Genomic DNA, 16,682 nt, shown 5'->3' on the forward strand with positions numbered 1-16,682 from the left:
AACGTGCATAGGGTCTACTTGTGCCAGTCAAGGTACTTTGCTAGCATGTTCAGGGGCGCTTGGCGGGAGACAAACATGGATACTATCGAGTTGCAGATGCCTGACGAGAACATTGATCGCGAGGCACTGCACGAGGCTTTCGGTGCCCTGTACCGAGGCTCCATTTTCATCCCACCCGGTCGAGTTGTAGCCATCCTGGCCACAGCCAGCATGCTGCAGCTGGACGAGGTGATTCGGCAGTGCGGGGAGGTCATGAAGGTGACTGTCCGTGCCCAGACCGTGTGCAGCTACGACTAGTCTGCTGAAAGCTACAGACTCCAGACCGTCAGGACCATGTGTCTTCGGTGGCTGCTGGACAACATGATGACCCAGTGTAGTGACAAGCTATTGCGAGAAGTCAGCCTGGATCTCATGAAAGAGGTCATTGCCTCTTCAGAGCTCTTGGTGATGGGGGTGGAGATGGACGTGTACACCATGCTGAAAAAGTGGATGTTCTTGCAGCTGCAGCCGACATGGAGGGGCCCGCGCAGGGCCCTATTGCCTGACACCGACTCATGGTTTGCCAGGTCCAGGAGCGATTCGGAGAGCACCCGTTTCGTGGAGACCGAGCAGGGCAGAGCCTTCGTGCCAGTGTCCAGCAGCTGCGGTTTGCCTACATAATCTGCGACCCGACATCAGCACGCGTCATCCACCAGGATGCGCTGATCCCTGCCGCTTGGTTGTGTCCAGTGTACAAAGAGTGTTTTCTTGGCCCCCTCCGGGCTAAGCAGACCAGAGAGCTGTGGCCCGTGGACGTCTACGTGTCCGAACCCCAGGGAAAAAGCATGCGGTGCGGGGTCCAGCTCCACAAGCAAAAGCAGTGCAGCTGGCCGTGGGAAGGCTTCAGCTTCAGCTGGGACCTGGTGGTGTGCTACGCCAACCAGCACATCATTTTCTGGTACAGCGCGCCAAACAAGTCCTACAGCCTTGGGGTCAGCCTACTCGAGCAGAGAAAGTTCGCGTTCCGCCTGCGCCTGTCCTCCTTGGACAGGGATGGGAGAGCCGTTTTCAGGAAGGACACAGGATACCAGAGGCTTTCCCTGAGAGAGGATCAAGAGCTAGAGGTAATGAACCTGGAAAACCAATACGTGGTTTTCCCCATCCATGTGGCCTGTAACTTCCTGTACCTCCACTGAGACGGGTGCTGCCCAGAGTGAGGACCCCTGAAGTATCTCAGGTGGCTTGGCGTGGCGTCCTCTCGCGAGACCGTTAGAGCAAACGCCATAGTACTCAGCAGCACTCTGGGCTGAGCTCGTGCCCGGAGCAACGGCGCCTGGAGGGGAAGCTTGTCCACTGCACCACTGAGTTATAGGCCATGGGAGCACGAAGCAGTCGGATGCCATGGCACTGGTGGGGGCGTGCCCCAGAGAAGCCAGGTGCCACTGGTGGGGAGGAGGAGGCTGAGGAGGCAGTAGTGGCAGAGAGAAAGGAACGGAAGGAGAGTGAAGAGGCCAGACCCGCCGCCCGTCAGGGGAGCGGCAAGCGGAAGAGAGGCCCAGGGGGGCCGCTCACAAAAAAGCCCCGCCGGAAACGTGCTCAAGATCGTTCAGGGTCCGTTTAGGAGGCACTCTTCCTGAGAGGAGAACAGAGCGACGTGCGGATCCGCGCTCTGGGAGAGGAGTGGAACGTGCATAGGGTCTACTTGTGCCAGTCAAGGTACTTTGCTAGCATGTTCAGGGGCGCTTGGCGGGAGACAAACATGGATACTATCGAGTTGCAGATGCCTGACGAGAACATTGATCGCGAGGCACTGCACGAGGCTTTCGGTGCCCTGTACCGAGGCTCCATTTTCATCCCACCCGGTCGAGTCGTAGCCATCCTGGCCACAGCCAGCATGCTGCAGCTGGACGAGCTGATTCGGCAGTGCGGGGAGGTCATGAAGGTGACTGTCCGTGCCCAGACCGTGTGCAGCTACGACTACTCTGCTGAAAGCTACAGACTCCAGACCGTCAGGACCATGTGTCTTCGGTGGCTGCTGGACAACATGATGACCCAGTGTAGTGACAAGCTATTGCGAGAAGTCAGCCTGGATCTCATGAAAGAGGTCATTGCCTCTTCAGAGCTCTTGGTGATGGGGGTGGAGATGGACGTGTACACCATGCTGAAAAAGTGGATGTTCTTGCAGCTGCAGCCGACATGGAGGGGCCCGCGCAGGGCCCTATTGCCTGACACCGACTCATGGTTTGCCAGGTCCAGGAGGGATTCGGAGGGCACCCCTTTCGTGGAGACCGAGCAGGGCAGAGCCTTCGTGCCAGTGTTCCAGCAGCTGCGGTTTGCCTACATAATCTGCGACCCGACGTCAGCACGCATCATCCACCAGGATGCGCTGATCCCTGCCGCTTGGCTGTGTCCAGTGTACAAAGAGTGTTTTCTTGGCCCCCTCCGGGCTAAGCTACCAGAGAGCTCTGGCCCGTGGACGTCTACGTGTCCGAACCCCAGGGCAAAAGCATGCGGTGCGGGGTCCAGCTCCACAAGCAAAAGCACTGCAGCTGGCCGTGGGAAGGCTTCAGCTTCAGCTGGGACCTGGTGGTGTGCTACGCCAACCAGCACATCATTTTCTGGTACAGCGCGCCAAACAAGTCCTACAGCCTCGGGGTCAGCCTACTCGAGCAGAGAAAGTTCGCGTTCCGCCTGCGCCTGTCCTCCTTGGACAGGGATGGGAGAGCCGTTTTCAGGAAGGACACAGGATACCAGAGGCTTTCCCTGAGAGAGGATCAAGAGCTAGAGGTAATGAACCTGGAAAACCAATACGTGGTTTTCCCCATCCATGTGGCCTGTAACTTCCTGTACCTCCACTGAGACGGGTGCTGCCCAGAGTGAGGACCCCTGAAGTATCTCAGGTGGCTTGGCGTGGCGTCCTCTCGCGAGACCGTTAGAGCAAACGCCATAGTACTCAGCAGCACTCTGGGCTGAGCTCGTGCCCGGAGCAACAGCGCCTGGAGGGGAAGCTTGTCCACTGCACCACTGAGTTATAGGCCATGGGAGCACGAAGCAGTCGGATGCCATGGCACTGGTGGGGGCGTGCCCCAGAGAAGCCAGGTGCCACTGGTGGGGAGGAGGAGGCTGAGGAGGCAGTAGTGGCAGAGAGAAAGGAACGGAAGGAGAGTGAAGAGGCCAGACCCGCCGCCCGTCAGGGGAGCGGCAAGCGGAAGAGAGGCCCAGGGGGGCCGCTCACAAAAAAGCCCCGCCGGAAACGTGCTCAAGATCGTTCAGGGTCCGTTTAGGAGGCACTCTTCCTGAGAGGAGAACAGAGCGACGTGCGGATCCGCGCTCTAGGGGAAGAGTGGAACGTGCATAGGGTCTACTTGTGCCAGTCAAGGTACTTTGCTAGCATGTTCAGGGGCGCTTGGCGGGAGACAAACATGGATACTATCGAGTTGCAGATGCCTGACGAGAACATTGATCGCGAGGCACTGCACGAGGCTTTAGGTGCCCTGTACCCAGGCTCCATTTTCATCCCACCTGGTCGAGTCGTAGCCATCCTGGCCACAGCCAGCATGTTGCAGCTGGACGAGGTGATTCGGCAGTGCGGGGAGGTCATGAAGGTGACTGTCCGTGCCCAGACCGTGTGCAGCTACGACTACTCTGCTGAAAGCTACAGACTCCAGACCGTCAGGACCATGTGTCTTCGGTGGCTGCTGGACAACATGATGACCCAGTGTAGTGAGAAGCTATTGCGAGAAGTCAGCCTGGATCTCATGAAAGAGGTCATTGCCTCTTCAGAGCTCTTGGTGATGGGGGTGGAGATGGACGTGTACACCATGCTGAAAAAGTGGATGTTCTTGCAGCTGCAGCCGACATGGAGGGGCCCGCGCAGGGCCCTATTGCCTGACACCGACTCATGGTTTGCCAGGTCCAGGAGGGATTCGGAGGGCACCCCTTTCGTGGAGACCGAGCAGGGCAGAGCCTTCGTGCCAGTGTTCCAGCAGCTGCGGTTTGCCTACATAATCTGCCACCCGACGTCAGCACGCATCATCCACCAGGATGCGCTGATCCCTGCCGCTTGGTTGTGTCCAGTGTACAAAGAGTGTTTTCTTGGCCCCCTCCGGGCTAAGCAGACCAGAGAGCTCTGGCCCGTGGACGTCTATGTGTCCGAACCCCAGGGCAAAAGCATGCGGTGCGGGGTCCAGCTCCACAAGCAAAAGCACTGCAGCTGGCCGTGGGAAGGCTTCAACTTCAGCTGGGACCTGGTGGTGTGCTACGCCAACCAGCACATCATTTTCTGGTACAGTGTGCCAAACAAGTCCTACAGCCTCGGGGTCAGCCTACTCGAGCAGAGAAAGTTCATGTTCCGCCTGCGCCTGTCCTCCTTGGACAGGGATGGGAGAGCCGTTTTCAGGAAGGACACAGGATACCAGAGGCTTTCCCTGAGAGAGGATCAAGAGCTAGAGGTAATGAACCTGGAAAACCAATACGTGGTTTTCCCCATCCATGTGGCCTGTAACTTCCTGTAACTCCACTAAGACGGGTGCTGCCCAGAGTGAGGACCCCTGAAGTATCTCAGGTGGCTTAGCGTGGCGTCCTCTTGCGAGACCGTTAGAGCAAACGCCATAGTACTCAGCAGCACTCTGGGCTGAGCTCGTGCCCGGAGCAACGGCGCCTGGAGGGGAAGCTTGTCCACTGCACCACTGAGTTATAGGCCATGGGAGCACGAAGCAGTCGGAAGCCATGGCACTGGTGGGGGCGTGCCCCAGGGAAGCCAGGTGCCACTGGTGGGGAGGAGGAGGCTGAGGAGGCAGTAGTGGCAGAGAGAAAGGAACGGAAGGAGAGTGAAGAGGCCAGACCCGCCGCCCGTCAGGGGAGCCGCAAGCGGAAGAGAGGCCCAGGGGGGCCGCTCACAAAAAAGCCCCGCCGGAAACGTGCTCAAGATCGTTCAGGGTCCGTTTAGGAGGCACTCTTCCTGAGAGGAGAACAGAGCGACGTGCGGATCCGCGCTCTGGGGGAGGAGTGGAACTTGCATAGGGTCTACTTGTGCCAGTCAAGGTACTTTGCTAGCATGTTCAGGGGCGCTTGGCGGGAGACAAACATGGATACTGTCGAGTTGCAGATGCCTGACGAGAACATTGATCGCGAGGCACTGCACGAGGCTTTATGTGCCCTGTACCGAGGCTCCATTTTCATCCCACCTGGTCGAGTCATTGCCATCCTGGCCACAGCCAGCATGCTGCAGCTGAACGAGGTGATTCGGCACTGCGGGGAGGTCATGAAGGTGACTGTCCGTGCCCAGACCGTGTGCAGGTACGACAACTCTGCGGAAAGCTATGGACTCCAGACCGTCAGGACCATGTGTCTTCAGTGGCTGCTGGACAACATGATGACCCAGTGTAGTGAGAAGCTATTGCGAGAAGTCAGCCTGGATCTCATGAAAGAGGTCATTGCCTCTTCAGAGCTCTTGGTGATGGGGGTGGAGATGGACGTGTACACCATGCTGAAAAAGTGGATGTTCTTGCAGCTGCAGCCGACATGGAGGGGCCCGCGCAGGGCCCTATTGCCTGACACCGACTCATGGTTTGCCAGGTCCAGGAGGGATTCGGAGGGCACCCCTTTCGTGGAGACCGAGCAGGGCAGAGCCTTCGTGCCAGTGTTCCAGCAGCTGCGGTTTGAGTACATAACCTGCGACCCGACGTCAGCACGTGTCATCCACCAGCATGCGCTGATCCCTGCCGCTTGGTTGTGTCCAGTGTACAAAGAGTGTTTTCTTGGCCCCCTCCGGGCTAAGCAGACCAGAGAGCTCTGGCCCGTGGACGTCTATGTGTCCAAACCCCAGGGCAAAAGCATGCGGTGCGGGGTCCAGCTCCACAAGCAAAAGCACTGCAGCTGGCCGTGGGAAGGCTTCAACTTCAGCTGGGACCTGGTGGTGTGCTACGCCAACCAGCACATCATTTTCTGGTACAGTGTGCCAAACAAGTCCTACAGCCTCGGGGTCAGCCTACTCGAGCAGAGAAAGTTCGCGTTCCGCCTGCGCCTTTCCTCCTTGGACAGGGATGGGAGAGCCGTTTTCAGGAAGGACACAGGATACCAGAGGCTTTCCCTGAGAGAGGATCAAGAGCTAGAGGTAATGAACCTGGAAAACCAATACGTGGTTTTCCCCATCCATGTGGCCTGTAACTTCCTGTAACTCCACTAAGACGGGTGCTGCCCAGAGTGAGGACCCCTGAAGTATCTCAGGTGGCTTAGCGTGGCGTCCTCTCGCGAGACCGTTAGAGCAAACGCCATAGTACTCAGCAGCACTCTGGGCTGAGCTCGTGCCCGGAGCAACGGCGCCTGGAGGGGAAGCTTGTCCACTGCACCACTGAGTTATAGGCCATGGGAGCACGAAGCAGTCGGATGCCATGGCACTGGTGGGGGCGTGCCCCAGGGAAGCCAGGTGCCACTGGTGGGGAGGAGGAGGCTGAGGAGGCAGTAGTGGCAGAGAGAAAGGAACGGAAGGAGAGTGAAGAGGCCAGACCCGCCGCCCGTCAGGGGAGCGGCAAGCGGAAGAGAGGCCCAGGGGGGCCGCTCACAAAAAAGCCCCGCCGGAAACGTGCTCAAGATCGTTCAGGGTCCGTTTAGGAGGCACTCTTCCTGAGAGGAGAACAGAGCGACGTGCGGATCCGCGCTCTGGGAGAGGAGTGGAACGTGCATAGGGTCTACTTGTGCCAGTCAAGGTACTTTGCTAGCATGTTTAGGGGCGCTTGGCGGGAGACAAACATGGATACTATCGAGTTGCAGATGCCTGACGAGAACATTGATCGCGAGGCACTGCACGAGGCTTTCGGTGCCCTGTACCGAGGCTCCATTTTCATCCCACCCGGTCGAGTCGTAGCCATCCTGGCCACAGCCAGCATGCTGCAGCTGGACGAGCTGATTCGGCAGTGCGGGGAGGTCATGAAGGTGACTGTCCGTGCCCAGACCGTGTGCAGCTACGACTACTCTGCTGAAAGCTACAGACTCCAGACCGTCAGGACCATGTGTCTTCGGTGGCTGCTGGACAACATGATGACCCAGTGTAGTGAGAAGCTATTGCGAGAAGTCAGCCTGGATCTCATGAAAGAGGTCATTGCCTCTTTAGAGCTCTTGGTGATGGGGGTGGAGATGGACGTGTACACCATGCTGAAAAAGTGGATGTTCTTGCAGCTGCAGCCGACATGGAGGGGCCCGCGCAGGGCCCTATTGCCTGACACCGACTCATGGTTTGCCAGGTCCAGGAGGGATTCGGAGGGCACCCCTTTCATGGAGACCGAGCAGGGCAGAGCCTTCGTGCCAGTGTTCCAGCAGCTGCGGTTTGCCTACATAATCTGCGACCCGACGTTAGCACGCATCATCCACCAGGATGCGCTGATCCCTGCCGCTTGGCTGTGTCCAGTGTACAAAGAGTGTTTTCTTGGCCCCCTCCGGGCTAAGCTACCAGAGAGCTCTGGCCCGTGGACGTCTACGTGTCCGAACCCCAGGGCAAAAGCATGCGGTGCGGGGTCCAGCTCCACAAGCAAAAGCAGTGCAGCTGGCCGTGGGAAGGCTTCAGCTTCAGCTGGGACCTGGTGGTGTGCTACGCCAACCAGCACATCATTTTCTGGTACAGCGCGCCAAGCAAGTCCTACAGCCTCGGGGTCAGCCTACTCGAGCAGAGAAAGTTCGCGTTCCGCCTGCGCCAGTCCTCCTTGTACAGGGATGCGAGAGCCGTTTTCAGGAAGGACACAGGATACCAGAGGCTTTCCCTGAGAGAGGATCAAGAGCTAGAGGTAATGAACCTGGAAAACCAATACGTGGTTTTCCCCATCCATGTGGCCTGTAACTTCCTGTACCTCCACTGAGACGGGTGCTGCCCAGAGTGAGGACCCCTGAAGTATCTCAGGTGGCTTGGCGTGGCGTCCTCTCGCGAGACCGTTAGAGCAAACGCCATAGTACTCAGCAGCACTCTGGGCTGAGCTCGTGCCCGGAGCAACGGCGCCTGGAGGGGAAGCTTGTCCACTGCACCACTGAGTTATAGGCCATGGGAGCACGAAGCAGTCGGATGCCATGGCACTGGTGGGGGCGTGCCCCAGAGAAGCCAGGTGCCACTGGTGGGGAGGAGGAGGCTGAGGAGGCAGTAGTGGCAGAGAGAAAGGAATGGAAGGAGAGTGAAGAGGCCAGACCCGCCGCCCGTCAGGGGAGCGGCAAGCGGAAGAGAGGCCCAGGGGGGCCGCTCACAAAAAAGCCCCGCCGGAAACGTGCTCAAGATCGTTCAGGGTCCGTTTAGGAGGCACTCTTCCTGAGAGGAGAACAGAGCGACGTGCGGATCCGCGCTCTGGGGGAAGAGTGGAACGTGCATAGGGTCTACTTGTGCCAGTCAAGGTACTTTGCTAGCATGTTCAGGGGCGCTTGGCGGGAGACAAACATGGATACTGTCGAGTTGCAGATGCCTGACGAGAACATTGATCGCGAGGCACTGCACGAGGCTTTCGGTGCCCTGTACCGAGGCTCCATTTTCATCCCACCCGGTCGAGTTGTAGCCATCCTGGCCACAGCCAGCATGCTGCAGCTGGACGAGGTGATTCGGCAGTGCGGGGAGGTCATGAAGGTGACTGTCCGTGCCCAGACCGTGTGCAGCTACGACTACTCTGCTGAAAGCTACAGACTCCAGATCGTCAGGACCATGTGTCTTCGGTGGCTGCTGGACAACATGATGACCCAGTGTAGTGACAAGCTATTGCGAGAAGTCAGCCTGGATCTCATGAAAGAGGTCATTGCCTCTTCAGAGCTCTTGGTGATGGGGGTGGAGATGGACGTGTACACCATGCTGAAAAAGTGGATGTTCTTGCAGCTGCAGCCGACATGGAGGGGCCCGCGCAGGGCCCTATTGCCTGACACCGACTCATGGTTTGCCAGGTCCAGGAGGGATTCGGAGAGCACCCGTTTCGTGGAGACCGAGCAGGGCAGAGCCTTCGTGCCAGTGTTCCAGCAGCTGCGGTTTGCCTACATAATCTGCGACCCGACGTCAGCACGCGTCATCCACCAGGATGCGCTGATCCCTGCCGCTTGGTTGTGTCCAGTGTACAAAGAGTGTTTTCTTGGCCCCCTCCGGGCTAAGCAGACCAGAGAGCTCTGGCCCGTGGACGTCTATGTGTCCGAACCCCAGGGCAAAAGCATGCGGTGCGGGGTCCAGCTCCACAAGCAAAAGCACTGCAGCTGGCCGTGGGAAGGCTTCAACTTCAGCTGGGACCTGGTGGTGTGCTACGCCAACCAGCACATCATTTTCTGGTACAGTGTGCCAAACAAGTCCTACAGCCTCGGGGTCAGCCTACTCGAGCAGAGAAAGTTCATGTTCCGCCTGCGCCTGTCCTCCTTGGACAGGGATGGGAGAGCCGTTTTCAGGAAGGACACAGGATACCAGAGGCTTTCCCTGAGAGAGGATCAAGAGCTAGAGGTAATGAACCTGGAAAACCAATACGTGGTTTTCCCCATCCATGTGGCCTGTAACTTCCTGTAACTCCACTAAGACGGGTGCTGCCCAGAGTGAGGACCCCTGAAGTATCTCAGGTGGCTTAGCGTGGCGTCCTCTCGCGAGACCGTTAGAGCAAACGCCATAGTACTCAGCAGCACTCTGGGCTGAGCTCGTGCCCGGAGCAACGGCGCCTGGAGGGGAAGCTTGTCCACTGCACCACTGAGTTATAGGCCATGGGAGCACGAAGCAGTCGGATGCCATGGCACTGGTGGGGGCGTGCCCCAGAGAAGCCAGGTGCCACTGGTGGGGAGGAGGAGGCTGAGGAGGCAGTAGTGGCAGAGAGAAAGGAACGGAAGGAGAGTGAAGAGGCCAGACCCGCCGCCCGTCAGGGGAGCGGCAAGCGGAAGAGAGGCCCAGGGGGGCCGCTCACAAAAAAGCCCCGCCGGAAACGTGCTCAAGATCGTTCAGGGTCCGTTTAGGAGGCACTCTTCCTGAGAGGAGAACAGAGCAACGTGCGGATCCGCGCTCTGGGGGAGGAGTGGAACTTGCATATGGTCTACTTGTGCCAGTCAAGGTACTTTGCTAGCATGTTCAGGGGCGCTGGGCGGGAGACAAACATGGATACTGTCGAGTTGCAGATGCCTGACGAGAACATTGATCGCGAGGCACTGCACGAGGCTTTAGGTGCCCTGTACCGAGGCTCCATTTTCATCCCACCTGGTCGAGTCATTGCCATCCTGGCCACAGCCAGCATGCTGCAGCTGAACGAGGTGATTCGGCAGTGCGGGGAGGTCATGAAGGTGACTGTCCGTGCCCAGACCGTGTGCAGGTACGACAACTCTGCGGAAAGCTACGGACTCCAGACCGTCAGGACCATGTGTCTTCAGTGGCTGCTGGACAACATGATGACCCAGTGTAGTGAGAAGCTATTGCGAGAAGTCAGCCTGGATCTCATGAAAGAGGTCATTGCCTCTTCAGAGCTCTTGGTGATGGGGGTGGAGATGGACGTGTACACCATGCTGAAAAAGTGGATGTTCTTGCAGCTGCAGCCGACATGGAGGGGCCCGCGCAGGGCCCTATTGCCTGACACCGACTCATGGTTTGCCAGGTCCAGGAGGGATTCGGAGGGCACCCCTTTCGTGGAGACCGAGCAGGGCAGAGCCTTCGTGCCAGTGTTCCAGCAGCTGCGGTTTGCCTACATAATCTGCCACCCGACGTCAGCACGCGTCATCCACCAGGATGCGCTGATCCCTGCCGCTTGGTTGTGTCCAGTGTACAAAGAGTGTTTTCTTGGCCCCCTCCGGGCTAAGCAGACCAGAGAGCTCTGGCCCGTGGACGTCTACGTGTCCGAACCCCAGGGCAAAAGCATGCGGTGCGGGGTCAAGCTCCACAAGCAAAAGCAGTGCAGCTGGCCGTGGGAAGGCTTCAGCTTCAGCTGGGACCTGGTGGTGTGCTACGCCAACCAGCACATCATTTTCTGGTACAGCGCGCCAAACAAGTCCTACAGCCTCGGGGTCAGCCTACTCGAGCAGAGAAAGTTCGCGTTCCGCCTGCGCCAGTCCTCCTTGGACAGGGATGGGAGAGCCGTTTTCAGGAAGGACACAGGATACCAGAGGCTTTCCCTGAGAGAGGATCAAGAGCTAGAGGTAATGAACCTGGAAAACCAATACGTGGTTTTCCCCATCCATGTGGCCTGTAACTTCCTGTACCTCCACTGAGACGGGTGCTGCCCAGAGTGAGGACCCCTGAAGTATCTCAGGTGGCTTAGCGTGGCGTCCTCTCGCGAGACCGTTAGAGCAAACGCCATAGTACTCAGCAGCACTCTGGGCTGAGCTCGTGCCCGGAGCAACGGCGCCTGGAGGGGAAGCTTGTCCACTGCACCACTGAGTTATAGGCCATGGGAGCACGAAGCAGTCGGATGCCATGGCACTGGTGGGGGCGTGCCCCAGAGAAGCCAGGTGCCACTGGTGGGGAGGAGGAGGCTGAGGAGGCAGTAGTGGCAGAGAGAAAGGAACGGAAGGAGAGTGAAGAGGCCAGACCCGCCGCCCGTCAGGGGAGCGGCAAGCGGAAGAGAGGCCCAGGGGGGCCGCTCACAAAACAGCCCCGCCGGAAACGTGCTCAAGATCGTTCAGGGTCCGTTTAGGAGGCGCTCTTCCTGAGAGGAGAACAGAGCGACGTGCGGATCCGCGCTCTGGGAGAGGAGTGGAACGTGCATAGGGTCTACTTGTGCCAGTCAAGGTACTTTGCTAGCATGTTCAGGGGCGCTTGGCGGGAGACAAACATGGATACTATCGAGTTGCAGATGCCTGACGAGAACATTGATCGCGAGGCACTGCACGAGGCTTTAGGTGCCCTGTACCGAGGCTCCATTTTCATCCCACCCGGTCGAGTTGTAGCCATCCTGGCCACAGCCAGCATGCTGCAGCTGGACGAGGTGATTCGGCAGTGCGGGGAGGTCATGAAGGTGACTGTCCGTGCCCAGACCGTGTGCAGCTACGACTACTCTGCTGAAAGCTACAGACTCCAGACCGTCAGGACCATGTGTCTTCGGTGGCTGCTGGACAACATGATGACCCAGTGTAGTGACAAGCTATTGCGAGAAGTCAGCCTGGATCTCATGAAAGAGGTCATTGCCTCTTCAGAGCTCTTGGTGATGGGGGTGGAGATGGACGTGTACACCATGCTGAAAAAGTGGATGTTCTTGCAGCTGCAGCCGACATGGAGGGGCCCGCGCAGGGCCCTATTGCCTGACACCGACTCATGGTTTGCCAGGTCCAGGAGGGATTTGGAGGGCACCCCTTTCGTGGAGACCGAGCAGGGCAGAGCCTTCGTGCCAGTGTTCCAGCAGCTGCGGTTTGCCTACATAATCTGCGACCCGACATCAGCACGCGTCATCCACCAGGATGCGCTGATCCCTGCCGCTTGGTTGTGTCCAGTGTACAAAGAGTGTTTTCTTGGCCCCCTCCGGGCTAAGCAGACCAGAGAGCTGTGGCCCGTGGACGTGTACGTGTCCGAACCCCAGGGAAAAAGCATGCGGTGCGGGGTCCAGCTCCACAAGCAAAAGCAGTGCAGCTGGCCGTGGGAAGGCTTCAGCTTCAGCTGGGACCTGGTGGTGTGCTACGCCAACCAGCACATCATTTTCTGGTACAGCGCGCCAAACAAGTCCTTCAGCCTTGGGGTCAGCCTACTCGAGCAGAGAAAGTTCGCGTTCCGCCTGCGCCTGTCCTCCTTGGACAGGGATGGGAGAGCCGTTTTCAGGAAGGACACAGGATACCAGAGGCTTTCCCTGAGAGAGGATCAAGAGCTAGAGGTAATGAACCTGGAAAACCAATACGTGGTTATCCCCATCCATGTGGCCTGTAACTTCCTGTACCTCCACTGAGACGGGTGCTGCCCAGAGTGAGGACCCCTGAAGTATCTCAGGTGGCTTGGCGTGGCGTCCTCTCGCGAGACCGTTAGAGCAAACGCCATAGTACTCAGCAGCACTCTGGGCTGAGCTCGTGCCCGGAGCAACGGCGCCTGGAGGGGAAGCTTGTCCACTGCACCACTGAGTTATAGGCCATGGGAGCACGAAGCAGTCGGATGCCATGGCACTGGTGGGGGCGTGCCCCAGAGAAGCCAGGTGCCACTGGTGGGGAGGAGGAGGCTGAGGAGGCAGTAGTGGCAGAGAGAAAGGAACGGAAGGAGAGTGAAGAGGCCAGACCCGCCGCCCGTCAGGGGAGCCGCAAGCGGAAGAGAGGCCCAGGGGGGCCGCTCACAAAAAAGCCCCGCCGGAAACGTGCTCAAGATCGTTCAGGGTCCGTTTAGGAGGCACTCTTCCTGAGAGGAGAACAGAGCGACGTGCGGATCCGCGCTCTGGGAGAGGAGTGGAACGTGCATAGGGTCTACTTGTGCCAGTCAAGGTACTTTGCTAGCATGTTCAGGGGCGCTTGGCGGGAGACAAACATGGATACTATCGAGTTGCAGATGCCTGACGACAACATTGATTGCGAGGCACTGCACGAGGCTTTAGGTGCCCTGTACCGAGGCTCCATTTTCATCCCACCCGGTCGAGTTGTAGCCATCCTGGCCACAGCCAGCATGCTGCAGCTGGACGAGGTGATTCGGCAGTGCGGGGAGGTCATGAAGGTGACTGTCCGTGCCCAGACCGTGTGCAGCTACGACTACTCTGCTGAAAGCTACAGACTCCAGACCGTCAGGACCATGTGTCTTCGGTGGCTGCTGGACAACATGATGACCCAGTGTAGTGAGAAGCTATTGCGAGAAGTCAGCCTGGATCTCATGAAAGAGGTCATTGCCTCTTCAGAGCTCTTGGTGATGGGGGTGGAGATGGACGTGTACACCATGCTGAAAAAGTGGATGTTCTTGCAGCTGCAGCCGACATGGAGGGGCCCGCGCAGGGCCCTATTGCCTGACACCGACTCATGGTTTGCCAGGTCCAGGAGGGATTCGGAGGGCACCCCTTTCGTGGAGACCGAGCAGGGCAGAGCCTTCGTGCCAGTGTTCCAGCAGCTGCGGTTTGCCTACATAATCTGCCACCCGACGTCAGCACGCGTCATCCACCAGGATGCGCTGATCCCTGCCGCTTGGTTGTGTCCAGTGTACAAAGAGTGTTTTCTTGGCCCCCTCCGGGCTAAGCAGACCAGAGAGCTCTGGCCCGTGGACGTCTATGTGTCCGAACCCCAGGGCAAAAGCATGCGGTGCGGGGTCCAGCTCCACAAGCAAAAGCACTGCAGCTGGCCGTGGGAAGGCTTCAACTTCAGCTGGGACCTGGTGGTGTGCTACGCCAACCAGCACATCATTTTCTGGTACAGTGTGCCAAACAAGTCCTACAGCCTCGGGGTCAGCCTACTCGAGCAGAGAAAGTTCGTGTTCCGCCTGCGCCTGTCCTCCTTGGACAGGGATGGGAGAGCCGTTTTCAGGAAGGACACAGGATACCAGAGGCTTTCCCTGAGAGAGGATCAAGAGCTAGAGGTAATGAACCTGGAAAACCAATACGTGGTTTTCCCCATCCATGTGGCCTGTAACTTCCTGTAACTCCACTAAGACGGGTGCTGCCCAGAGTGAGGACCCCTGAAGTATCTCAGGTGGCTTGGCGTGGCGTCCTCTCGCGAGACCGTTAGAGCAAACGCCATAGTACTCAGCAGCACTCTGGGCTGAACTCGTGCCCGGAGCAACGGCGCCTGGAGGGGAAGCTTGTCCACTGCACCACTGAGTTATAGGCCATGGGAGCACGAAGCAGTCGGATGCCATGGCACTGGTGGGGGCGTGCCCCAGAGAAGCCAGGTGCCACTGGTGGGGAGGAGGAGGCTGAGGAGGCAGTAGTGGCAGAGAGAAAGGAACGGAAGGAGAGTGAAGAGGCCAGACCCGCCGCCCGTCAGGGGAGCGGCAAGCGGAAGAGAGGCCCAGGGGGGCCGCTCACAAAAGAGCCCCGCCGGAAACGTGCTCAAGATCGTTCAGGGTCCGTTTAGGAGGCACTCTTCCTGAGAGGAGAACAGAGCGACGTGCGGATCCGCGCTCTGGTGGAGGAGTGGAACTTGCATAGGGTCTACTTGTGCCAGTCAAGGTACTTTGCTAGCATGTTCAGGGGCGCTTGGCGGGAGACAAACATGGATACTGTCGAGTTGCAGATGCCTGACGAGAACATTGATCGCGAGGCACTGCACGAGGCTTTAGGTGCCCTGTACCGAGGCTCCATTTTCATCCCACCTGGTCGAGTCATTGCCATCCTGGCCACAGCCAGCATGCTGCAGCTGAACGAGGTGATTCGGCAGTGCGGGGAGGTCATGAAGGTGACTGTCCGTGCCCAGACCGTGTGCAGGTACGACTACTCTGCGGAAAGCTACGGACTCCAGACCGTCAGGACCATGTGTCTTCAGAGGCTGCTGGACAACATGATGACCCAGTGTAGTGAGAAGCTATTGCGAGAAGTCAGCCTGGATCTCATGAAAGAGGTCATTGCCTCTTCAGAGCTCTTGGTGATGGGGGTGGAGATGGACGTGTACACCATGCTGAAAAAGTGGATGTTCTTGCAGCTGCAGCCGACATGGAGGGGCCCGCGCAGGGCCCTATTGCCTGACACCGACTCATGGTTTGCCAGGTCCAGGAGGGATTCGGAGGGCACCCCTTTCGTGGAGACCGAGCAGGGCAGAGCCTTCGTGCCAGTGTTCCAGCAGCTGCGGTTTGAGTACATAAACTGCGACCCGACGTCAGCACGTGTCATCCACCAGCATGCGCTGATCCCTGCCGCTTGGTTGTGTCCAGTGTACAAAGAGTGTTTTCTTGGCCCCCTCCGGGCTAAGCAGACCAGAGAGCTCTTACCCGTGGACATCTACGGGTCCGACCCCCAGGGGAACAGCATGCGGTGCGGGGGCCAGCTCCACAGGCACAAGCAGTGCAGCTGGTGTTGGGAAGGCTTAAACTTCAGCTGGGACCTGGTGGTGTGCTACGCCAACCAGCACATCAATTTCTGGTACAGCGCGCAAAACAAATCCTATAGCCTCAGGATCAGCCTACTCGAGCAGAGGAAGCTCGCGTTCTGCCTGCGCCTGTCCTCCTTGGACAGGGATGGGAGAGCAGTTTTCAGGAAGGACACAGGATACCAGATGCTTTCCCTAAGAGAAGATCAAGAGCTAGAGGTAATGAACCTGGAAAACCAATACGTGGTTTTCCCCATCCATGTGGCCTGTAACTTCCTGTACCTCCACTGAGACGGGTGCTGCCAAGAGTGAGGACCCCTGAAGTATCTCAGGTGGCTTAGCGTGGCGTCCTCTCGCGAGACCGTTAGAGCAAACGCCATAGTACTCAACAGCACTCTGGGCTGAGCTCGTGCCCGGGACGACGGCGCCTGGAGAGGAAGCTTGTCCACTGCACCACTGAGGTATAGGCCATGGGAGCACGAAGCAGTCAGATGCCATGGCATTCGTGGAGGCGTGCCCCAGAGGAGCCAGGTGCCACGGGTGGGGAGGAGGAGCCTGAGGAGGCAGTAGTGGCAGAGAGAAAGGAACGGAAGGAGCGTGAAGAGGCCAAACCCGCCGCCTGTCAGGGGAGCCGCAAGCGGAAGAGAGGCCCAGGGGAGCCGCTCACAAAAAAGCCCCGCCGGAAACGTGCTCAAGATCGTTCAGGGTCCGTTTAGGAGGCACTCTTCCTGAGAGGAGAACAGAGCGACGTGCGGATTCGCGCTCTGGGGGAAGAGTGGAACTTGCATAGGGTCTACTTGTGCCAGTCAAGGTACTTTGCTAGC

The 16,682-nt window shown here is 58.5% G+C and overlaps 2 protein-coding genes across 2 annotated transcripts; both read left to right on the forward strand.

The window, feature by feature from the left end:
* Positions 1-333: 333 nt before the first annotated feature.
* LOC307049687 (germ cell-less protein-like 1) lies at positions 334-2,838 on the forward strand (the record flags this gene model as incomplete). Its single annotated transcript, XM_079699204.1, is given in 5 exon segments — positions 334-444; positions 567-971; positions 1,511-1,597; positions 1,601-2,429; positions 2,432-2,838. Coding segments are annotated over 5 exon segments (1,839 nt in total).
* A 7,218-nt stretch (positions 2,839-10,056) lies between these two features.
* Positions 10,057-12,821, forward strand: LOC307049688 (germ cell-less protein-like 1; the record flags this gene model as incomplete). The annotated part of the gene is given in 4 exon segments (XM_079699205.1): positions 10,057-10,425; positions 10,798-10,953; positions 11,493-11,579; positions 11,583-12,821. Coding segments are annotated over 4 exon segments (1,851 nt in total).
* Positions 12,822-16,682: the final 3,861 nt, after the last annotated feature.

The sequence above is a fragment of the Hyperoodon ampullatus genome (assembly GCF_949752795.1).
Source record: "Hyperoodon ampullatus genome assembly, chromosome: 3".
NCBI lineage: Eukaryota > Metazoa > Chordata > Mammalia > Artiodactyla > Ziphiidae > Hyperoodon > Hyperoodon ampullatus.